The sequence below is a fragment of the Chamaea fasciata genome, unplaced genomic scaffold (assembly GCF_029207755.1).
Source record: "Chamaea fasciata isolate MVZ Bird 193981 ecotype frontalis unplaced genomic scaffold, bChaFas1.0.hap1 SCAF_21, whole genome shotgun sequence".
In the NCBI taxonomy this organism is placed as follows: domain Eukaryota; kingdom Metazoa; phylum Chordata; class Aves; order Passeriformes; family Sylviidae; genus Chamaea; species Chamaea fasciata.
Genome location: NW_027094106.1, coordinates 8,635,204 through 8,659,498, shown reverse-complemented (window position 1 = coordinate 8,659,498; position 24,295 = coordinate 8,635,204). Strand labels below are relative to the sequence as shown.

General features: G+C 43.8%; 2 protein-coding genes across 6 annotated transcripts in view; both read right to left on the bottom strand.

Moving 5' to 3' along the window:
• Positions 1-8,394, bottom strand: part of BRIP1 (BRCA1 interacting helicase 1) — a 50,271-nt gene extending 41,877 nt beyond the window's left edge. For 3 of the 5 annotated variants that reach the window (XM_066202087.1, XM_066202083.1, XM_066202085.1), the window contains exons 1-6: positions 8,351-8,394; positions 6,949-7,076; positions 6,278-6,389; positions 5,703-5,894; positions 4,902-5,029; positions 4,500-4,634 (exon numbers count right to left, since the gene is read on the bottom strand). In XM_066202087.1, coding sequence (XP_066058184.1) covers positions 4,500-4,634; positions 4,902-5,029; positions 5,703-5,894; positions 6,278-6,389; positions 6,949-7,041 — 660 coding nt within the window. In that variant the 5' untranslated portion in view covers positions 7,042-7,076; positions 8,351-8,394. The other 2 variants (XM_066202084.1, XM_066202086.1) reach the window with 2 other exon arrangements.
• Positions 8,395-9,118: 724 nt separating this feature from the next.
• INTS2 (integrator complex subunit 2) lies at positions 9,119-23,816 on the bottom strand. Its single transcript, XM_066201865.1, has 24 exons — positions 23,453-23,816; positions 22,838-22,976; positions 22,047-22,149; positions 21,805-21,918; positions 21,337-21,467; positions 21,076-21,249; positions 20,395-20,621; positions 19,753-19,878; positions 19,170-19,241; positions 18,954-19,068; positions 18,235-18,303; positions 17,942-18,076; positions 17,364-17,540; positions 17,037-17,145; positions 16,232-16,336; positions 15,620-15,784; positions 15,259-15,460; positions 14,605-14,730; positions 13,835-14,024; positions 12,658-12,909; positions 11,617-11,724; positions 10,926-11,031; positions 10,609-10,785; positions 9,119-10,367 (listed from the first exon to the last, which is right to left on the bottom strand). The coding sequence occupies exons 1-24, from the start codon at positions 23,743-23,745 to the stop codon at positions 10,198-10,200; spliced, it is 3,585 nt and encodes a 1,194-aa protein (XP_066057962.1). The 5' UTR covers positions 23,746-23,816; the 3' UTR covers positions 9,119-10,197.
• Positions 23,817-24,295: the final 479 nt, after the last annotated feature.

Sequence of the window (24,295 nt, the reverse complement as noted above, 5' to 3'; positions counted from 1 at the left end):
GCAGGAACTCTGTGTGCAGATAAAACAGACTACACCACACACTCTCCACTAGAAACATGTTTGCAGTGCCATTCTGCCACAGGCCATGGAGTAACCAGGAGAACAAAAGAAACACAGGGAATAATTCTAAACAGAACCTAATCCTGTAAAATATTTGTTAAGAGCCTTTTTTTTATTTCTTCCTGGGAAGCACCGTGGTTCAGAACACTAAATACTGGAACAACTGACATGAAATTGTCCAAATGAATTTGAAGAGACACATAGGAAAGAAGGAACTCAAGTGTAACCATGTCCAAACACACCTCTCATGAAAAAGAAAAGAGTTCTGCCAGTGTCAAAGAGTTTGTATGCGGGCTCCAGGTGGTAGTGCAGGTAACAACATGTGCAGGACTCCTCCCTCCCCTGAACTGTAGCAGTAAGATTATCCATTCTAAACAAATGCTAAGTCATGCTGTGTGCTACACCACAGTTCTGGGGATCAAGCTGTCCTTCAGCTTCCACTCCAAGGAGAAGCCAAGTTTGTGTTTCCCTCAGCCCCACTCAGCCTTGTCTGCCATTAAATATTACAATACATGAGAGAAAGCATGTAAATGTAACCCTCTGGAGCTGCCACTCACTGGGATAAAAGGTTCACTGATGTGCCAAATAAACAGGCCTCAAAGCAGATAAAGTTACACCCATGCTGGAATTGTTACATTCCCCTCTCAGGTTGCCAGGAACAGCAGATTTCATTACCCTGTGCTGCCACATTAAATAGCCAGTTCCAAATATCCTGCCTCCTATATGGAATAATTACTTCTTCACTGAAAGGATAAAAAGAAGAGTTATGAATGGGGCTCTTGTCAGCAGGCAAGCAGGAAACAGCTGACATATGGTATATGTTACATACGTGCCAAGCCCAGCCCTGGGCTCACACACAAAGCTCCACTGCAAATGTTACCTGGATACTTCTATCAGTCAGACTCTGCTTTGCTCCTGGAAATAATGAAAACCACGTTACAAAGCTAAAAATTAATTGAACTGCAGCAGTGACTGTGTAGGGCCTTTAGGAACACGTCGATTTTTTAATTTTAATCCAAGTGAGATTGTGTTTTCAGAGGGGAAAACACTAAGATGAGACTTTAGCACTAATATTTCACTGCTATGCTAAGCCATAAAAATAAAAGAATAGAAAAATATTAGGACCCATCAAGCAGCTGTTTTGCAAGAGTTCTTAGAACAACAGGAAAATGCAGCTCAAATTAATATATAAAAACATGAACAGAAGGTTCTCCTGTGATGGGCTTAAAATACCAGTTATTATTCTTTTCATAAAAAAGAAATAAAGTCTTCTTATGTGTGAGGCTTATAAATTACAGAATTTTACAGGTGGGCTTAAAAGTTTGGTTTAAGAGGTTTGGAATTGGTATAATACTGGCATTAAGAAGCACTTTAGCCATTATTCCACTACTAAAATGTTACCTTCAACTTTGAAAAAAAGTTTTATGTTCAAAAAACACTCTAACCCACAATATTGAGAAAGTTGTAAACTCAGGCTGATTTTATAGTAAGTAGTTAAGAAATAAAACTGCCTGCAGTAGTCACAGCATTGCTGAAAGCCACAGACACCATTAGCCCCAAATCCATTAATAAATAAAAGCTTTTCAGAAGGTCCTTCATAATGAAGAAAAACTTTAGAAAATTGGTGAAAGCACAGTTGAAAAGTTCAGTTCTTCACTTTCCACATGACTCGAGTGAGTCAATTTGCACTTGAACCCTTAACATACATCTTTAAATTTTATTAAAGGCAAAAGATTTTAATTCAGTATTTCTCTAAGAAGAACCAAGTGTGGGCATCATATAGCAACACCTGATGTGGTGCTCCTCTCCCATTCCTACAGCAGAAGGAAAGAAAACTCTCTATGAACAAGGAGTTTCCTTGGCAGTGATGCCCCAAAGCACAAATTTTTACACTCATACCACAGAGATACTGGTTAAGACGTAACAAAATTAGAAAATATTTCAATTGATCTATGAAGGAATCAGGGGAGGAGGCTGATTAGAAATACTTCATATTGAAACAACAGAATTGTATTTCTTAATACCCTCTGGCTTCAGCACTAAACCTGTTTTCAGCTGTTGGAATCTGAAAGAGGGATTTCATTTGGAAGAGGGCAAAAGAGATCCTCCTGTACTTTCTGCAGTATTTAATGAGAAACACCCAGGGACAGATGCCACTAGAGATCAGATATCAGCCTATATGGACCTTAGGCTAATGCAGCTTGTTTGTACCTCTGTCAGGGCCAGATAAAACAGCCTATCACATCAATATTTATATGGCAAAAACGTGGAAGCCCGATTAAAAAAGGAATAATCAAGTCCACCAGCCTGTACTGTGTGTAAAATAGAGCTAAACAAACACTGAGGCTGTGATCTTTGAAACACAAAGAGGTAAGAGGAGTTCTTCATATCTCCATCTACATTTCCCAGTTACAAAGGCACCTGAATTGCTGCAGCAGTGAATGTCTCTTGTGTGAAATATCACACAAGCCCAATCTAGGGGAGATATCAGCAGTGACATTAGCAGAGCTTTTCAGCTGCTCCTTTGGAAGCTCTCAGAAAGGCCAGCATTCTGCTGCTGCTGCAGCCTCTTGATTAAAGCACACAAAGCAGCTGTTTATCCTCCCCCAGTCACCAGCAGGTGAACCCGGTTCAATATTTATCACAGGCTTTCACAGATCACTGCTAACCAAGCAAACGTTTTAATTAAGCTGGAACTTGCTTCAAAGAGCTCATTCAAAACGTCAATCAGCAGGAAAAGGATCAGATACGGTGTCAGGTGAGAGCATGTAATACAAATCCACAACTTTCTTCATCCCATCGTGGTAAATTAGCCCATTCTGGAGTCCAGACCCTGATTGTAACAGGCTGCCAGTCCCCTGGAATGTGTAACAGAAGTCACTCAAACCCCATTGTGCAGGTTGTAAGCAATATGTTAAACTGCAATGGGCTAGCACATTAAGACAGATTCTTTTCACAGTTGTTTTTTGATACCCCAAGTGTTTGTTACACTACTCTCCATTTACTGTTTACTTTCTTCCCCTGGTAGAAATGGGGATTCCTTAACCCAGCTGCCCCAGTTTCTCAGGCCATATGCTCTGACAGGAGCAATCAAGAGAGTACCCTGAGGGTATCATTTCCCCTTTAGACTCACACTGGAACTTGCAGGAGTCAACAGCAGAGGGGCAGGGATGGATTCCCAGGCTGTGCAGTGAGAGCAGCTGAGAACAGCTTTGGATCCTCACATCTGCAGCAGGGCTGGGCAGCACCTCTCTGCTCTTACAACAACCAACCCATTCTCCCTCTTGGAGTAGAAACGGAAATCTGCTTTAAGCAGAGGATTGGCCACTGTAAAACACAGGTTACTCAAAGGCAGGGCTGCCCCAGTGAACAAGACAATGCTGTTACCACATCATTGTACCACCCTCCATCAGGATAAGTGTTGAACTGAAGCTCTGTTGGCTTCGTTGCCTAAGCCAGGCTAGAAAAGCATTTTTACACCTCACAGCCTGTGCTGTGATGCTCTTCCTGTTATAAACCAAATGCAAATGAGGCTCAGAACTACTAATGAGAAATGAGGCTTTACCTTCTGCAATTTTCTTGATACCAGACAAGTTCTCGGTCTACTAAGAGAAAAAAATATCTTATCCTTTCATCCTTAAAAAGAAACTTAAATAGAAATGACCCCTTTCTTCTTAACCTAAACAGAAATAATCCCTTTTATTTCTTCTTAGGCTACTCCTTTCTAAAGATGTAGCAAACAGTATACTGTTTAGTTTTTGATTTTCTTCTAGACAAGAAATTTCTAGAAGTTTTAAATCAAGTTTTTCATGCACCCACACCAAAGTACCGAAGGAAATTTTAGAATAAGGAAGGATGGAAGGTCTTTTTATTTGAAAATCAATAGCACACTCTGGTGGCCTTTGGATTTCAAACCACCAGTTGAAGCTCAGTGGCACACAGCATTCCAAATCTTACTCAAAAATCTACAGAGCCTTCCAAAACTAATAAAAACTACCTCCCACCAAATGGCCAACAATACAAACTCACTCTATTGAGGAAATATTTAGCTCCCAGTGACTTACAGTAATCTGACAGCCTTTGGTTTCCCCTGTGGTTACTACATCACTGACAACACTTGGCCTCTCACTCAGCTCTCTACTGCCTCACATTTCTTCTTGTTCTCCTGCTTTTGCTCCAACATTTATGTAAAATCTGTTTTCAAACAGTAAGAAATGCAGAAAATGCCTAACAAAGCTGCAGAAACAGGTGCAAATCTGTATCTTAACTTCTGATGGGACACTTCTCCCACAGAAAGTGGAAATAAAAAAAAAAAACCACCAAGGAACCTTTGCATTAGCTGCAATGTTGGCTCAAACATTTCATGCATAACCCCTTCACATAAAATATTGTTTAAAAACTGTTCTTGAACTACCACACCTGACGTAAAAGATACTCACAGTTTGGGGAGAAAAAGAAGCTGTTTTCATGCTTTTTTCAGAGTGAACAATCAGCTCTCCGTTTTTTCTCTGATGATAAACTTCTAAAGCATCAACCAACTGCACTCCTTTTGCACAGCAGTGACGTTTTCTAACCTGCAGAAATTACAATGCCATCAACTGGAAATAAATATATTCTGGGGCTATTACTTGTTTAAATGTGAAAGATTTTAGGACAGGGCATAATGAACAATTTAATGCAACTCCTTTGTACCAAGTAACAATAAAAATGACCAAAACCCTGTCACTCCAAACTGTGACATGACTCAGTTACTTCCCACACCCTCCTCTGTAACGTTAACTGGGATTTGGGAGTTTGGGAGAGCTACACCCAGATTATCTCAGTGCCCATAAACCGCTCACCTGCTGCTCTGTTTCTAAAGGACGAATCCTCTTCCTGTCCACCTGAAAATCATCGTTCTCACTGTCACAAAGGGATAACTTCTTTTTGGCAGACAGTTTGGAAGCCAGTGTTTCCTTTTCCTTACATTCTGTAATTAACAAAATAAAAAGGATGTCCATTACTAGGGATGTATTAAATAAGGATTACATAAACATTTTAACATGTAATTACTAGAGAACAGGAACTGCTAGAATTACTATTAATAGATAGGGAAATATATTTCTATACTTGTATATTTACTATATAAAATATTTTTATATATATATATGTACATAATATAAGTATTTATATATTTGCATTTAAATATTTGTATAGTTATAATATATATATTGCATTTAAATATTTATATATTTGCATTTATATATTTGTAATATAAATATTTCAATATTTAAATTTAAATATATAATATATATTATATATAATTACTATATTATATAAATAATATACATAATTACTATATAAATTACTGTTTGAATATATATTAGATATAAATATTATATATTTATATTAAAATATAAATTATTATTTTACTAGTTAATTATATATAATTACTATATTAATGAATATGTATAATTGCTATCAATAGATATGGGAATATAAATGTTTCCTATATAATATATATAGGAAACAGTATATTTCTAGACACATTAAGCACTGCACAGATTTCATGCAGGGCAGAGCCCTGTCTGCCATAATAATGGTAAGAGAAACATCCCTGGCTGGAAAGGTGCAGAATTTCAGGTGCCTATGGGTGAAGTTACCTGTGTTTGTCAGAGGGCTTGCAGCTTTTCTGGAAGCTCCTGTGTCAGGATCGTGGGCAGAAGGAGGAGCACTGGGAGTCCCACTGGCTGCAGCCCCGTTGCCCCCGGGCTGGGAGTGACACTGGCAGTGACAGGGTGGGGATGGCTCTGCCTTCCTGTCCTTGTCACACCATGAGCTTGGCACTGGTTTCTCTGGGGACAAAGTCGTTTGTCCGTCATTAAAAACCACTCCAGGCTGACAGGAGAGCCACGGGGGCACAGCAGTGAGGATGGAAGTTCAGGGAGCAGTCAGGAGCTGCACCAGCTGTGTCACCCTCTGAAGAGTGCAGTGCACAGAGAGGAAAACACCTCCCTCCTCCCCTTCAATCCACACAACCCACAAGGATTTTCTCCCAAACTTCCAGCAGCCACATTCCCTCATGGGATCTAAACCCAGCTCAGCATCACTGCTTTGTGCTGCCATCAGGGCAAGGTGTCCAGTGCTGGACACAGACCTGAACCCAAACGTTTAAATAAAAACCAATTAATTATTTTCTAGTTTGTAATAACAATTGTGCAGACACCAAGACACTTACCATACAAAGCCTGCTGCCAGGATAACGCAGAACAAAGTAAGGCCAAGCTTTTGCCACTTCCTGTGGGGCTCTCCAGCAAACAGTGCTGCCTGTTATTCAAGCCTTTAACAATCTTTAAGGAGAATAAAAGAAACACAATGAACAGAAAACAAAGCAGATGTCTTTAGGTAATCTTAGCAACAGTGTCCTAATGTCCAGCCTAAACTTTCCCTGGCTGTGCCCTTTTGTCCAAAAAATATTTAAATATAACTGCAATAATTCATTTTGAAAAGTTGTCCATAAAATATGAAAACTTATTGAAATATCACTACACGTAATCAATCTGTTTAAACAACATGTTTTACTAAATTATTCCCCCCCAAAAAAACTGGAACATTTGTACACAACTGTTCCTTCAGCACACCTAGGTAAATAACCACACATTTACACCACATGGAACTTGCCTCTTGGCATAAATGCTCCCAAATCCAAAATGGACCTCACCATTCCCTAATCAGATATTGCACAGCACAGAGAACACTGAGTGGCCGCAACGGAGATCCGCAAGATGCTGCAAGCTCTGAATTTAATGTGCCAGCTTTCTAAATGCTGACAGAGATTCTGGAATTCCAAACGTTGGAGCAGACAAGCTCTTAGTCCGGCAAACGAATACAGAAATAAATCCTACTCACAGCATTCATCATGGCCAGCTGGGAGGGGTAAGCCTTGCAGGGGAAGAGGATCTTCACCCCCCCTATTGTATATTCTGCCCCATCAGAAGGCATGGCCAGTTTTTCCCCTGTTTAGTTCAGGTCTAAAACTGCAATTAAAACGCAGAATTAGTAACTCACAAAGCCTGAAACAAACGCAGCACCAACTAAAAACTAGAAGCTGTTCACCTGGTAAGAGCTCAGGATATTAACAGAGCTGGAATACAGGAATTTATCCCACACATCATCATTTCAGACTTTGTTCTCATTACATGCAAGAACAAGCTGCCACCAGGAAACGAGTAATATCAGCAATTTAAATAAAAACACGTGAGCTGCACACACCAGTCCAGATTCCATCAGTCAGACTGGAGACAGAACCCAAACCCACACGGGAAAAATATTTTAGAATACTGTCACTAAAACCAGCCAGTTTTTTAACTCTAGAGGTCCAGCAGCTTGAACTGCAAGGAGTCATAAACTACAAACATACAGCAGCTTGTACATTTTATACAAAACAAACGATAAAACTGTACAGTGACTTGAAAAATGAGATGTTTAAAAACATCTTTTTTTCCATAAATAATACAGGAATTCGTCAGGGGGAAAGGGGTCTCATTCACTTTACTATTCTGTGATGATTATCTTGAATATAAAAAAATAATTATTTGTCTGGATAATAAAAGCCAGACTATTTCCCTGTGTTAAAAAGGTGAAATTAATGAAGTGAAGATATTGAAGAGGCAAAAATGGCTTTAAGAGATAATATTTTTGAACAACACAGGGGGTTTTTCTCATAGTTCTTCAGTACTGACAAAGTAAGGCAGCAACTTTAAACCGGCAGATTCCCTGGGATAAATTAACTCTGACTCGTGCCCTCATCGGACTTTTAATAATGAAACATATCCATCAAAAAAGCACTAATACGTGGCACCATTCAGCTTCACCATCGAGCTTCCCAATAGGAAAGAGCAATGCCAGCAAAAGGAGATGGCTGCCATGAGTTTCCATCCAACCCCTCCTTCCACAAGGAAAGGCCACCTCGCCCCAAGGCTTTTCCCCGGCCCGTTCTGCGAGGAGGACTTCGCTTAAACGAGCCCAACTCCGGACTAAGCTTGGCTCTGAGGAGGAGGGAGGGCCGGGGACACCGCGGAGACCCTCCGTGGTGTGACCGCATCCACCAGGAGCGCGCCGGGCGCGTCCCTCAGCGACATCTCCACCCGGCCACGGCTGCTTTGCCTCCCGAGGGCAGGCGGCGCTCGGGGAGCGGCGCGTACACCCCAGCCCGGCGCACAGAGCAGCACCTGCGGGTTCAGTTCCTCTGCGCGCCCGGCGAAGCGGAGGCGCCTCAGCCGCTCCCCCCGCGCCCCTCACGGCCCCGCACCTGCGGCCCCTCAGCGCCCTCCGTCCTTCCCGCCTCCGCCCCAGCCAATCAGCTGACAGGAAAGGCCCGCGCGCCGCCAATCAGCGAAGCGCACACTGGGATGCTCCCGCCTATAGCTCTGCGCGCCGGCAGCCAATCACAGGGCGCCTCGTTGGGTTCCGGGTTGTACGCGTTGCTAGGCAACCGAGCTTTTTGTGATATATTCTAATTAATTTGTTTTGGCCTTTATCATTATTAATAATTATCATTATAATATTTTTTTATTATATCACTTTGGTTTTATAGTACTGTATAAGCATTACATATTATTATTATTGGGTATTATTACCATTATTGTTATTATCATAATATTTTTATTTATTATTATATCACTTTGGCTTTATATTTATTATGTTTTGTAAGTATTACATATTGTATTATTTGGTGTCATTACCATTATTGTTATTAAATTTTTATTTTCTTTATTATTATATCACTTTGGCTTTATATTTGTGACATAGTATTTTATAAGTATTACATATTATTATTTGGTATCATTACCATTGTTGTTATTATCATATCATTATTATAGTTATCATCATTATTATCATCCTTGTTTTAAGCCGAGTGCACAGAAAAGACCACGGAAAATTAATAGTTTTTGGGAAGTCAGTGTCTTTTCACTCTCCTGTTCTTGTCTGTGTTTCCCTCAAGTGAAATTTGGGATGAACCTGGAAAACTTGAAAGCAAAACAGGCAAACCCCCTCTGAACTTCAGTCAGACTGTTGCTTGGTTTTGGTTTTTTTTTAATTTAAATACCACTACAGCATATAAAATTACACTTGGAACTGAGGAGGGAAAAAAAAATACATACATTTGGATTATTTACATAATTTACATCACGATGACAGAAATACACGGGGCAGGCAGATGGTGCTGGGGTGTTCCAGAGGGATCCTGGAACACAGACTCTGGGGGTTCCCACATTTCCCTGTGGGAATTCCAGCCCTCTACACAAAACAACCAACTCCAGGACGGAGCACAAAGGATTTGGCCTTGGAATTGCTTTGGCATGGCTGAAACCTCTCCCTCCTTTTATTCCTCTGCACACTCACCCTCGGCATCCTTTTCTTTTCTAAATCTTCCCCTGATGACAGCTCTGCACACATTTCTTCAAGTCATTTCCATCTCTTTTTTTAAAGTTAAAAACCACTAAACCATGTGAGCTGTATTCTTTAAAAACCCCATTTCTGTGGCTCATTTTTACTATCAGTACATTTCTTTTTAAGAAGCTTTTAGACCAGTTTCAAACTCTCAGTGAAGGCTGGTTGATCTTTAAATTAAGTTCCTGATCTCACGAACTGAAGCTTTGACACACAAACGCATTTTGTCATTTGCTCAGAGCTCAGTGTGATGGTGCAAGTTTTTGACACCACTTTTCCAAGTATTCCCTGGAGTCCTTTATTCCAACTTGCTCTGCAAGGCTCTGCAACAGCAGCTCGTTTACCTCAAGCAAAGCACTTCAACCTCAAATTTTTCTCACTCGTCATTTTGCTGTTTGACATATTTAACAAAATAAATATTCGCTTTTTGGTGTTATAAAACACTTCCAGGTGTGTTGCTGTGTCACTCCAGGAGCTGAGCAAGCCTGAAAATCACTGTTTTCCTGGAAATTATTCACTGATTTCATCAGAAGTTTTCACTGCAAGCAACCAGATCCTATTGAAGGGATTTTCTTCTCAGGCATGACTGAATCATTGAATGAAAAATGTGGACTTGAGCTCAACTTTCACAGCTTTTTTCCCAAATTTAGGCACCATAAAGAGAGGGAAAAGCTCCAGGACAACTTCCCTGGAGTTCTTTTTTTTCTAAATCCCACTGACACTCATGTTAATGATCTCGATGATGGTGTTTTCCACACACTGGCACAGCCGAACGTCAGGGTCCAGGCTTGCAGTGTCCCTGGAGCAGCTTTTGCTGGAGGAATCTTTACAGAGCCCTGAGAAATCGTGTGGCTTCTCCTTCAGCTGCTGGAGACCTAGAAATGAAGCAGGAGAAACAAAGTACACCTAAGTAAGTATGGAGAATTGTTATTTTCCAGGCATAACACAAACATGGAGATTGCAAAGCTGAGCCAGCACCACGCCAGGCTTCACCACAGGTTATTTCCAGAGACCCCACAATATTTCTGTCTCATTTCCCAGAGACTCCACAACTTCTCTGTCCCATTTCCCTGGGGCTGACCCCTTTTGGGGAGCTTTCTCAGGCCCCTGACTTACGGGTGATGATGGGGTCGAAGTCTCGTGTCTGTGTGGCGACATCAGAGGCACAAACTTGTCCGATTTGGATCAGCAGGGACATGATGTCCTCGTACAGGGGAGGAAAGGCTTGGCAGAAGGACACCAGGCAAGGCAGGGTGGGCATGAAAAACGTGTAACGCTTGGACTGGGTCAGAACTGCCAAGAGGAAAAAGAAATGATTATTAAAATCCAAATCAAGAACTGTTGGCAATTTTACAACAGGAATTAGACAGACAGAACTGCATTCAGCCTAGAGAAATCATCCTGGCCCCCAGAGCAGTGGGGTTCTGTGGTACCTGTGAGCAGGGTGCCCATGACATTGATGGCCAAACGGGCCACGCTCAGGGATTTGGGCAGGGCATACTGGATACACAGGTAGGACAGCAACTGGATGGCAAAGATCTGCCAAAAGAGAGAAAAGCAATCAAGTTACAGGATGTTTTACAGCTTCTATCCAAAGCTCTTCACCAAACTTAACAGTGAGTAAATATTCTCTGTTTTACCACAAAGGAAACTGAAGCCAAGGAAGCCTTAGCAATAGCTGTTATCATTATTTTTCTGCTGGTATAAAGAAAAATAACCCACACGTGTTAAACGTTAATCAAAGTGTTTCAAAATCTCCCCCAGACACTATTGCTCCAATATTAATGATAAGCAATAATGCAACACACAATGTGCAACACAACCCTTGCAGGAGTTATTTAGGGCTGATATATTCTGGTTTTAACCTTAGTTGATCAGCAGGAACTTAATACTAGGAAGGATTAAATAAGAGCAACCACAAAGTTGGTTTGATGTAGAAACCGGGAATCTTTAGCCCAATAAATTCCAGTTACCTTCAATGCCAGGACTTTACTTTAAGGTGAAAGTGCTAGGAATATTACCTGAATATCCCAGGCAAGTCAGAACAGGACATTTTCAGTGACTGTTTTATTCTCAGGCAGTATTTCACCACAGAGATGCTGCAGCCAGCTGAGTGCACAGTACCTGTTTTTCCAGTTCAGGCTGGGCAATGAGCTCAGGAATGAAATCCAGACAGATGTGCATGGATGGGATCCCAGCCACTGTCAGTGCCAGAAGTTCACAGGGATAACCCTGTGGGATTTAGGAAACAGATGTGTCAATGTGGCACGGGTGTGTTTTAAAAATTCTCCCCCAATTAAGAGTTTAAAGTACACCTGTGTTAATGCTTTGTTTCAGAATGAATATATTTATAACTCCCTTTTGTTCAGAGTTTACAGCAGGTCTGTAATGCCAAGGCAACAAGAGGCAGGCTGGGTACAAACCCAGGGTCTGAATCAGTTCTTTATCCTCAATATTCAATGATTTATTTGCATGGAAGCTCTCCCTCCACTCCCCAAAGGAAAGCGGACTGCAGTGACCTTTCCCTTCTGTGTCTGTCCTGTGTTCTAAATTTCACCATCAGCCCCAACTTGCTCATTTCACAACTGCCCCATAATGACTTTTTTATCACTTAATCAGTTCCAGGTCAAGGCAAATTAGCTCCTTGTAAAGAGTCTGCCATCTGGCAGGGAGCAATTTAATATGCATTAAAAACACATTTATATTTTAAAAATTGCTGATCTTTCCCCTCTTCTTTTTTTTTGAAGGTGCTCAGCTGCTTTTGCAGGGCCAACCTTTCTCCTTCCATTCTAAAGAGATAAGCCGTGCCCTAACAAAAAGATAAGGAGATGTTTACATTTGAAGCCAAATGAGTTTTGAATAATGGAAATATTAATTTAAAAACACAGCCAGAGAGAAGTAACCCACAAAAGAAGTGGAACAAGTAATTACAAGATGATTAGGGCAGCTTTCCTTGGCCTAGATGGACAAAAGGCACAAAGGAGGGGTTGAATGAGGAGGAGCAGGCAGAGTTTGGGTGCTGCCTTCTCACCACAACCAAGCACTGAAACAGGGAGAAGTGTGAGCTCTACAAAACTGGGGGACACAGGAAGGAGGAGAGTGGGTTGTGACCACTTCTGAGGACACTCAGACAAAGCAGAACAGCTCAGGCAGGGCAGAGCAGACCTGGAAATGCACGAGTTTGACGATGTTGGGGTCAGCAATGTACATCTGGTGCAGCAGGCAGCAGATGAGGCACTGCACCTCCCTCAGGTTGCACAGCAAACTCTGCTCCTCCTCCTCCTCCTCTGCCTCAGCAGCTCCCTGAGGGCTCGGGGGGCTCTGCACATCCCTCAGTAAATCAGCACTGCTGCTCTGGCCCTTCTCCTCCTCCGTAGGCAAGCAGATCTCCAGGAGGATCTGCACAGCAGCACTGTCCTGGGGAGAAAAGCCACAGCAAATCCTTCAAACCCCCAGTGAAATAAAGCAAACCAAATACAAAATAAGGAGAATTTCAGAAATCGTCATGTCGTTAGGATTTCCACCCCTAGATTTTTTTTTTTAAAGTACAGGATGAAAAGTACTCAGCTGAAGAATCACAAATCCTGTAGAACATTTTAAAAACTTCAACACTTTATCTCAATCACAATGGAAAGAAAAAAAAAGGCTAAATCTAACAAAATATCATAATCACAGATGAAAAGAGTAAATTCAGTGGAATCTCATATTGCTTTAAAATAAATATCCACTGGTCCCTTAAAGCATGCAGAGCAGATAAAATATGCACAGGGCCAGCCATGTAATTCACAATATACATCACCCTGCTCATTTAAATACAAAACTTAATATTAACTCAAAAATCACATTATAATGGGAACTCCCTGTGTGACGTTTTTCCAGACAGAGGGATGAAGAGATGTCTGTGGAACAGGATTACTCAAGAATTTCCATAATGTCAAGCTGAGGAGGTGAACCATCCTTCAGCCTCCCACTTTCCAGTGCAGGCTGCTTCTCTGAAACATCTTTCAGATGATCAGGCGTGCCTCTGTCACATTTATTGATGTTTTGCTGCTCCAAATCCAACCACAGGAACAGCCTCTGGATCACACAAGCATCAAGGCAAAAGGGCTGGTGAGCAGAACTCCTCTGTTCTGACAGAACCACTATCAAACAGTAAATCAGCACAATGCTTCAGACCAGCAAAAAGAAAATATTTAACCACCTGAATACAGAGGCAGCTTTCTTTTCCATGGTAACAGAAGTTGGTAAAAAACGAGAATTTTTAAAAGGCCTCGTTTTTTAATTTCCTGTTTCTGCATTTCTTTTTTATCACATCATGGAATATCCATTTCTTCCCTCTTACCTGAGCAGCAAGCAAAGCATTTTTCAACTCTTCCCTTGTAACTTCTGGGGCCTCTGGACCCATTGCATTGTTTTGGGACGGCCTAATGTCCTGCTCTGCTGTTTCCTTCAGGTGAGCATTGAGGTAAGCTTTGGAAGCAAGAAGATATCCATTCAACATGTGCAAAATGATATCCATCAGAGGAGGACTCCTGAGGTGGTGGGAGCACAGCAAAACAAAGACATTTCAGTACCATGAACAGACTCAAAGCACTCCCAAAGGCTGTAGATCCTCCTCTGGCATCACTGACACCTGGAGGAACCAATTCCCAAGTACTGCAAAGACTCCCTGGGGTAATGAAGCAGATCTGCCTCTGTCACATCCACCAGCAGCACCCACTGGCCCAATCTTGCCCAAAAGGATGGAATAACCTGGATGGAATGCCTGGAGGAATAACCCACAGGCACAAGAGCTGGAAGGATGTTACAGCTAAACCTCAGCCAGCAGCACCAGTGGCAGCAGCCATTTCCAACGGGCTGCAAAGTGTGTTTACCACAAAATCACACACCCAAATCCACGTGCAAATCCCCAAGGTTTGAAAACACAGCTGGACAGGATAAAATGCTGGAACGGCAGGCCCAGCTCCACAGTCCTCAGGTGGAGCTTAACACAGATCCAACCGCCAAGCTCCTGTGATTAGTCTGAAAAGAAGTTCTGAAGTGCTGAAAGCTTCTAGAAGTTTCCTGCTGGACACCGTTAAGCACTCACTGTGCAGCAGCACAGACACTCACCTGTAAACTCTCTGATCACACCTCAGCACAATCAGAGGATCAATCATCAGATCGTTCTGGGTGTATTTCTGCTGCCGCACTATTTTTGCTGAAGGCTGCAGGGCGTTGACAGTCATCACCCACAACCTAAAATGAGAGTATTTTTATGATTTAATAGAAAATTTGTATAAGGAAAGGGGTTCCCTAAGCATTTGGTCACTCAGACATACTTTTCCAGGCCTATCAAGTAGCAAAAACTCCATTTGCAGCCCTTGAAGTTAACCAAGGTGCAGTGAACTTACACTCCCTGGACTTAGAGCAGTTTTCACTGCAGTAGAGCGTCCACTTCATTTAAAAAAAGGCATTTTCTTACCAAAGTGAGTTCCTGTTCCCTCAGTAATTCATCATAAACAATGAACACTATAAAACCATACCCCTGTATTTGAAACTGAAGACTTCCTTTCCCCTGGGAACAAGAACCACCTTCCTTTTAAATGCAAAGGCTCAAAATGTCAACAAACTAAAAAAAAAAAAAAAAATGCAGCTCCAACACATTCTATTCAGTCACAGCCTCCAATCTCCCAGATAAAGGCATTGTTTTATTACTTTTAAAAGAAAAAGTGGCCTCCCACCTATGTGCACCAAGAAACCAAAGGGTATTTTGAGCCTTGATACCTTCTGGGCATGACAGTGTTCAGAACCATCCAGAGTTTATTGACAGCCTGCAGAATCCCCCGTGGGACTCCAGCCTCCAGCAAGAGATTCATGTTCGAGGTCAACACTTCTGCATAGGGGATCAATTCTCCAGCTGAGAGAAGGGTTAAATGTTCCAGGATCTGCATCAGCTGGGTGTGATTTCCAGGCAGCATGGAAAAGGCTGTAAAACACAAAAGACGGGATCTTGGTAAAACTGGACTTCTAACATCTGAAGCTTTGAAAGCATTTTGGTTATCCAAATGCAGTACAATCACACGCTTCCAAATCTACTACGTTCCAACCCATTTGGAAAGAATTGACTTGGAATGAAGCTCTTTACCTTCCTGGAGCTGTTTGGGGGAGTGGTTCTTGGCCATGTTGGTGAGGAGCATCCTCCTGAGCAGGGCGTCGGTGCCGGTGATGTGCTCCTCGCAGATCCAGTCGTCCACGATGCACAGGTGGGGGTAGTTGGTGGCCAGGAGCCTCAGCAGGGCAGAGTGCAACCCTTGGGGACAGCAGGGACATTCACAGCTCAGCTCTGAGCGGCTGCATCTGTCACCTGAACACATCTGTGCCTCCTATTTCAACCCCCTGAACTGACTTGCTGCCCAGCAGCTCAGTGAGGTGCACCATCACAGCCCAATGCTCCAACTCCAACAGAGAGGAAAAGTTACCTTTTGGAAAGTAACTCCTAAACTCAGCCTGGAACTGTCAACATTCTCAGGTGATTCCTACCCTGAAACCTGTCCTAGGGAGGTAACACCCACTCTAAAAGGAACTGCTTTCCTCACACTTTCACTGTGACTCTTACCTCTCCAATCTCAGCAGCTACTCCTGACACATTTTAAAAGCAAGAAAAAAGGAAAGCAAGCTATGAAAACAGCAACAGCCACTGAGCTGAGAACACTCAGCCTTCCTTTCACGCACTTTAGACCCCCAGACATGTTTTTACCTCCCAGCTCCTGCTGCAGCCCCTGTGCCTGCCGGATGAGGTACTTGATTGGAATCTGATCCATCAGCGCTGAGGAGTAGGACTTGGGTTTTCTCTGCATTGCAGCTACAGGGAACAGGACAAAAACCACACGTAGCAGTTACAGCTGGAAACAAGTATTTCCTCAACTGGATCAATAAGGAAAATGTAAAGCACTTGTCTCTATATTATCCAGGTAAAATAGAGAAAATATTAAGTAACTGTAATTGATTTTGTAGTATTTCAGGCTTCCTTGAATAACTTGAAGAAAATAAACCTGTGAGTGCTGGAAGTTTTGCACCTTAAAAAGGGCTGATAAAACCACAGTCCAGATATCAGCACTCAATTTTCACTGAAACTTAATTCCATCAATAAAAGACACAACAGTCTTTTAGTACTGATTTAAAATCTCCATAGCACAGGTAAAGATGGGATCATTAAGTATTACCAACTATAAAATTGCCAACTCAGAGGAAAGTATGTGCATGTCTGATGACATAAATGAAGATCTCAAACACTAATGAAGTCTTTGTTAATTGTTATTCCATTCCTTAGATGCTCCTAAACATTTCTTGTAACTTGGACCACTTTTAATCTGTAAAACAAATTACTCCACTCCACAGTTTTAGCAGGAACTTTATGTCCTGAATCTCTACAGCAATGTTTCATTTAATCCAAACTTCTAAAAGTTTTATGCTGTGATTAAATCCAACAGAAGCATGAATTTTTCCTTTCTTTGCACCTAATTTTCTGTTAATCTGTTTCCCCCTGATGCTCTCCAGTTTACCCAGAATCTTTGTGTTGGCCAGCAGTGCCTCCTCATAGGACAGGACGTAGTAGAGGACGAGCAGCTGTGTGGTGATGCTGAAGCGCTGGGCGGGACGAGGATTTTCTCCCTGCACATAAAAACCACACACAAAGCTCAGGGGATTTGTGGGAAGAAAAATCTGGATTTAGCCACAAATATGATGAATGTCTGAGTACCAAGATTCACTTCAAAACACATGACTGTCACTGAAGCAGTGGAAACAAAAAGTGAAACAACTTAACACAAATACAAAATCCTGAACCACATCCGCATGAAGTACAAGAAAGATCCAAACGAGATGATTACCCCAGAGAGTCCTTGGAAAACATTCAGGATCTCCTGCTCTGTGACAGGCTGGTTGGTGGCCTCTGGGTTGGATTTAGATGCAGGAGTGAGGATGGAGTTAATGTAGACATCAATGAGGGGAAGCAGCTGAGGGTGCAGCGGGGTGGTGGTTTCACAGAGCTGCCGATAGATCCAGTCCTGCGAGAGAACATCTCATGACACCAGCAGCTGTACCTTGTCTGCAAGTACAACCCCTCTGGAAAAAGGAGGCTTTCACTTTGGAAAATGTAACATCACTCCTGAATTGCTCAGTTCATAAACTCTGTATCCTGGACCCTGATTCACAAATAGAACTTGTCCTGGCTGGAAAACCGTTCTGACTACGATTAAGCCCAGATGGGGGAGAGTGGCTTATTGTTTTTAACTTCATTAAGCTGTGGTCTCTGGATTGCAGAGATAAAAATGGGCACCCTGTCTTAAAACACAGCTCATCCTTAAATTCCATGGTAGGAAGGTACAAGATTCATCAAGAATTCTGCTCCTGTAAGTCAACCTGATCAACATTCAGAGTCATGAGCAGAAATAAAACAAAGGTTTACCTTAATGGATACTTTGTGCTTGGTGAAGGAACGACTCTTTAAGAGCTGGTAAATGCAGTGAATAGGTAAAAAGCCAGTGATGTTGGCACTGAGGTTGCCTGTCACAGGCACACGGACAGCGTGGGCTGTAACCACCTGAAGGGAAGAGACAACGAACACAAAAACACCACTTAGCACAAGGGACAAGGTGTCAAAGTCACACAGCCACAGCCCTGACTGGCATCTCCTCATTTCTGAGGAGGAAAGGGAAAGGAAAGGGCAAAGGGGGGGAAAAATCCCTAGTCCGAAAATACCTGTTCAGTGAAAATCTCCTGTGTGAAGATTGTCTTCATTCTGCTGAGAGAGCTGGGCTTAATAACAATCTGAAATGCAGGAGAAAGTACTTGGAATTGCAAGTTCTGTCTTTCTTATAACTAAGGACTGCAAATTTACTTTATAAACTGTTAACTTCTAGCCTCTAAAATCTTGTCTGTCTTCCTGGTATCACAGTCAATTCACGTCTGTATCAAATGTCAAACAGAAATGTTTTCCAATGTCACAAGTTCATCACTCCATGTCTTCCTTGTCCTAAAAACAGCTTTTACATCTGGTGAGACGCTGTTTCACAACAGTGAATTGTTGGCAAATCTCCTTTGGCAATGCACTGAAATTCATTTTTACATACATAGATATTTCTTTTAACTATTTCAAATAAAAACTTTGCAGCTCAATTTGGAAACTACTGCAGTTAGTCTTCTAAAAAGTTCATTTCCTGGAAATAATGGTTTCAACAGGGCAGCACTTCTTGAAGATACTTTTATTATCACATTCTTCTGTATCAAGAGCTATGTACATTTTAATGTTCTTCCAGAGGAATTATGGCACATTTTTCAGGTTATGGTTACTGTAGGTATATTAGCAAAACCAAAGTTCTTTATATCAAGAGTAAACTAAATACCAAAATACCAAAACCCAGTAAAAAAAGCTGATTTTAACAGACAAATGTACAGCCTAGAAACAGTTTAGGATTTACCTTCATTCCCAAGGTGGAGCAGACCAAATCAATGATGGCACTGAGCTGGTTGCTGTGGAAATACATGGCCACCAAGAGGAGCATCTCCCCAAAGGAAGCAGACACACCAGAAATGCTGATGACAACAAACAGGAAGAAATACAGGACATAAGTAAACAGGACATAAATAAATGTGAGATAACTGGAATCACAAAAAGAAATCCAGCCTGCTCTCACCTTTCAAAGTAAGCTTCTTCCTTTATCATCCAGCTGAGCCACATCACCATGAGTTGTTCCTGTTCTGGGGTGCTGCACAGAGAAAATCCATAATAAATCCTCTTCCCAGAAATCCAGTGCTAGTCTCACTTGCAGAGAAGCCAGTATTTGAGGAATCTTACACCAGGAGACTTTCTGTCACTTTCAGTTTAGCATCCAACTGCTGATAAGCAGTGATATCTGGCACAAAGGTCAGCCCAACTGTCAGGCAACTTCCTTTTTGGAATGCACCCAACAGAAAGCTACACCCCTGAATTATCTGCACTGCTTCTCCCCAGGGAATTTCGCCATGAACTTGTTCCATGGAAAAGTGAACCAGTCAGGCCTACTTCAGCCTTCAAAAAACCTCTCAGAAGACCTGCTACAAAACAAGAGTGAAAAATCCATTCACTCACCACAGAGTGAGACAAATCCCTTCCACCAACACACAGAGATTTTATTAGGAATTAAGGGGGGAAAAAAAACTGTGCAGCTCCGGGAAGAAGAGCATTGCCTTAATGGTGCTAAAACAGATCTTGCAAAGCTCCTGCTGTACTGAGAGTACCTGACCAGGGTGGAGAAGGCCAGGAGCATGCAGAAGGACAGGGACACGAAGCGGACACCGGCCGGGGTGGCGGGAGGGCGGCTCGTCATCAGCTGCAGGAGCTGCTCAGCCTCCTCATCCGTGGGCCTGGGCAGGACAGAGAACACAACAAAGCTGGGGAGTTAACAGGGAAGAGTTCTCCAGTCTCTCACAACGCTTAAAGACTGAACTTTCCCTGTTGTTCAATCCATCAAGGTGACAATTTGACATAAAAATCTCTGTTAAGAGACAACAGTGAGAAAACTTCCCCAGGATGTAATCTTGCCTATTAGTACAAACGACTCAAATTAAAACTAACAACGCATAAAGATGCTACATCGGCACTCTCTAAAAACTGAAAGCAAAGGAATAGAAATTCAAAAGCCATCCGATGTATGTTGCTAGAAGAGAAAACAGCTGATAACTCTACACACTGCTCCAACCATGAGGGTTTAGAGATCTCTTAACAAGCCTGACTTTGCAGCAACAGAGGACTGAAATTGGTGAGTCCTGCCACAAGTTTTGAGGACATAGCGGCATTAAGCCAGAAGTGCCCAAAGCCCTCACCCTCTGCTGAAATGGGCAGCCATGAACAACACCCCAGAGCATGAGAAGGCTCCTTACTTGAGGCCAGCAATGCCCATGAGAGCGCAGTAGAGCCTGAGCAGGGCGCTGGCCTTCACCACGTGCTCCTCCTTCAGCCCGGAGTACACGGACACGTTGGGCTCCGTGTCAGCGTCAGCCTCCTCCACGATGTGTGTGCTGCGCACCGTGGGCAGGATCCCCATCAGCTCCAGCAGCAGCTGCCTCCTCATCTGCCACAGCACTGAGCTGATGTTGTCTCTTTTTCTCTGTGCAAGAGGTTAAAAGACGAGAACAAAGTCAAATTCAGCCCATCGAACAACGTATTATGTAAGAGTTTCCATAGTCAAAGGAAGAGGTGGGGTTCTTTTTTTTTAATACAGTTTTCAGTTCCAAGCTTTATCTAAGTCACCTAAGCAAGACAAGATGTGAACTTCCCACTGTGAACACTGAGGATGAACGTATTTATGAGGCAGATATTACAAACTTATAAGTCCCTGGTTGCCATGCCTAAAAACCTCTCAGGGGAACAACCAAATAGCTGCTGCCTTCAGGGACATGATTTATATAGTCCCACAAGAGGAGGCTACCTTGTAAAGGTTCCTCCAAGACATGCAACAGGATTTATGCGCATTCAGACAAATCTGCAGCACACGTCCAGAAGAGTTACAGCAAGCTACAAGAATATTTCTTTAAAAGCAGAATCCTCAAAGATTTTCCTACCTGTTGACCATTTCGGATGAAAGTTCCAAACCACGTCCGAACCTTTGCATTTGTCCCAAGCAGCAAACCACTCACAAAACACACCAGGTCGCTCACTCCGTCATCTGAGGATTCATTCTTGGTGTGATCCAAGGTCAAAGCCACGCCGAGACCCGGCAGGTGACACTCTTCCACCTGGATAAAAACACTCAGGCTCAGTGATCTTTGCTGGGTTTGAAGCTTCAGGAAGGCTCTGAATTATGGCTCTCACGAGAGACTCACCACCATGCCCCGGACCCTCAGGGCTTGGGAAGGGTTCATCTTGCACAGGTGCCGAAGGGCTTCAGTTCTGCGCCGGCCGCCGACGCTCTCCTCGTCCTGCCGCTCGCCGTTCTTGATCAAACCCCTGCAGACTACAGACCCAACAGCAGCCCTGAGCAAATCTGCCCTTCCCCACACAAATGATCACCTCATCAAGTGCCTCAGGGGAAGGGACAAGAATTGCCAGCAGGGACAGAGGAGGCGCTTAGCCCCAGCCAGTCCCTGCCCAGTCAGCCTTTGTAACAGTGACCTAGAGATGGAAAGCTGTGAGACACACACAGCGAGCCTGGCCCGCAAACAGGCTGCACAAAATGGGAATCAACGTGCTCAGGTGGCAGCAGGCAGCAGTCCAAACCTGTATGGTTTAGCCCAGAATTAACCACACTGCCAGAAATCACTTCAAAAGCTGGAGAAGAAGCTGCAGCTCACCCTCGTTGAAGCTGTCAGGGACATTGGCCACCAGAAGGCAAAGGAACCAGGCTCCGTTCTTAACGTGCAGCAGAGCTTCAGCCACATCCACTATGGGCAACAGTGATGGCAGCTCTGGATGGAAAACGGGAGTTAAAGGTCACAATGTTTCACTGGGAAACTAAAACCCTGTTTCCACCAGCTCCCAAAGCTGTTTGGTTATGCTTGTGAAAGGTCAGGAAACACCATAAATGCAGAAATACCTGCTTGCAAAATGCAGAGAACATCTGCTGCCTCCTCCAGGTAAACAGGACTCTCGAAGAGCTCAGAAGATTTGAGGAAAAACTCACCATTTGATTCTGACACCTGCAAGGCAACACTTATCATCAGCGAACAGGTTTTGTGAAGCAATTTGTCTAAATGGCCTTTAAATTCAGCATGTTTAATAGATTAAAAACTGCCAAAACCATAAAGCTATCAACACAGAACAAGCAGGAAAAGTTTGTACAATAAGAAATATTTACTGAAAGAAATATTTTTCTTTCTTCTGAAAAGAAGCAATGATACCATCTGTGTTGAAGTATTTACTTCAACACAGATGGTATCATTGCTTCTTTTCAGAAGAAAGAAAAACAATCCACTGACATTATAAATTTACACAAGGAAAATAAAATGTTTGGTGAGCAAGGAAGTGGGGGAAGCAAAATACGACGGCTAATACCACACTGCAATAGGAGCAAAGAATGGGATGGAGAAAAGTCATCAGTTCATTTCCAAACTATTTCTGCACCGGTAGATCACCAAATCCCATTCTGTTTGAATACACCATATTACAGAGTCTCTATAACATCAGCAAAGACTTCCTCTAGGAAGTCACAAGGAGTTTAAGCACAAGCCACCGTTCAATCAGACTGAGACTTTGAATCTTGATAAAGCAGGTAAGGGCTGGAGAAGAGTGCTCACACCACCAGCAGCCCCAGAAACAGAACCAGTGTGTCAGCCAGTCCAGAGGGCAACCTAAAACCCACAACTATCCTCCCATGGGGAAGTTCACCTTGTTCATGATGGCCAGCAACTCGCTGAGCACCAGCCGGAGCCGCCGAGGAGAGTCACTGTGCTCAAACTCCAGCGTCAGCCCGTGCTGCAGCTGTGACACCAGGATGCTTTCCCCACTGCCACCTCCCAGCTTGTGCCTGGCACGCAATTCAAAACAACAGGTATTAAACGTTTCTGCAAAGACAGGAAGGCTCCCGGCTAAAGGAAGGCAGCAGCTGTCTATAGATCTCTTCTACCCCGCCAAAGACCTGTAAAGACTTGTAACTGCAGTACAAGAAAGCTAACTCAGTACATTATCAAAATCTCAAGCGATTCTATTCCCCAGCAGCACAAACAGTCAGGAAAGTGCACCCACCTGAGCTGTCCCTCCATCCCACAGAGCCATCCCAGCCCTTCCCTGCCGGGGCACTGCCCCAGGGCATCCCGCACCCTCCGCCGGCCACGGCGGGGGAACAGATCGCCAGGACACACAGCTGAACCCCAGCGCTTTCCCAGGAGATTATCACGGGACACGAGTGGCCGGGTCCGTCCGGCACTCAAACAGCTGCTCCAACGGGAACAGCTGGAGAAGCCACACAGCGCTTCCGCCTCACATCTCCGTTCTCTGCGTTACCGGAGCTGCTGCTCCTTGCTGGCGTCCTGCTCCAGCGCGTGGAAGTCCACGGACAGCAGCGCCACGATGGAGTTGACCGCCTCGACCCCCGAGAGCAGCCGCAGGATCAGCTTCTTGTCCTGCGCCCAGCTCTGGCTCTGGTCGGCGGGCGCGCACAGCGCCATGCGCACGAGGCAGGGCAGCAGCAGCCGCAGCTCGGGGTCGCTCAGCGCGGCCAGGCGCACCACGTCCACCTTCTGCATGGCCTCGAAGGCGTAGGGGCTGACGAACTGCAGCGCCGAGCACTCGGACATGGCGGCGGCAGCGGCTCCCTCACGGCTCCCGCGCCCACCCGCCGCCGCCGCCACTACCGGGGGAAGCGGGAAGTGACGTCAGGGGGGGCGGGCCGAGGGGCGGGAGAGGCTGAGGGGAGGAAAGGGAGAGGCGGGAAAGGCTGAGGGGTGGGACAGGCTGAGGGGCACCGCCCTGCCCGCCCCCTCAATAAACCCACATCGCAATCAAGGCTTCATGAATAATTTATTCCATCTGAATTTTTCTCTTTTTTTTTTTTAAAAAGTATAAACCTTTTTTTTTTTCTTCTTCTTCTTCTTCATTTCCTCCATCACAATTTGTACAACTCAGTGTTTATGGCATTCGGCAGAAATAGTGTTTGTTCCTTAAATCGCTTTTTTTTGTTTCTGTGTTTTGTCACGATAAAGACGACGGCGGCTCGGCTGAGGGCCCAGGGCGGCGGCCGTGCGAGGCTGCCGGGCACATCCCGCCGTGCCAGAGGCGTGTGGGAGCGGCACCGAAGCAGCTCCTGGACCTGTCCGGCAGTGCCAGAGAGGCGTTGGAGCAGCTCCT

What these genes read in the sequence shown, in the direction of transcription:
- INTS2 (XM_066201865.1), bottom strand. Translation starts at nt 23,745, where the DNA reads ATGTCCGAGTGCTCGGCGCTGCAGTTCGTCAGCCCCTACGCCTTCGAG. An exon ending in CCCTGACAGCTTCAACGAGG is followed by an intron (nt 21,468 to 21,804) that starts GTGAGCTGCAGC and finishes TTGGGTCTGTAG; the next exon opens with TCTGCAGGGGTTTGATCAAG. An exon ending in AGCCTGAACTGGAAAAACAG is followed by an intron (nt 11,032 to 11,616) that starts GTACTGTGCACT and finishes CTCTTTTGGCAG; the next exon opens with ATCTTTGCCATCCAGTTGCT.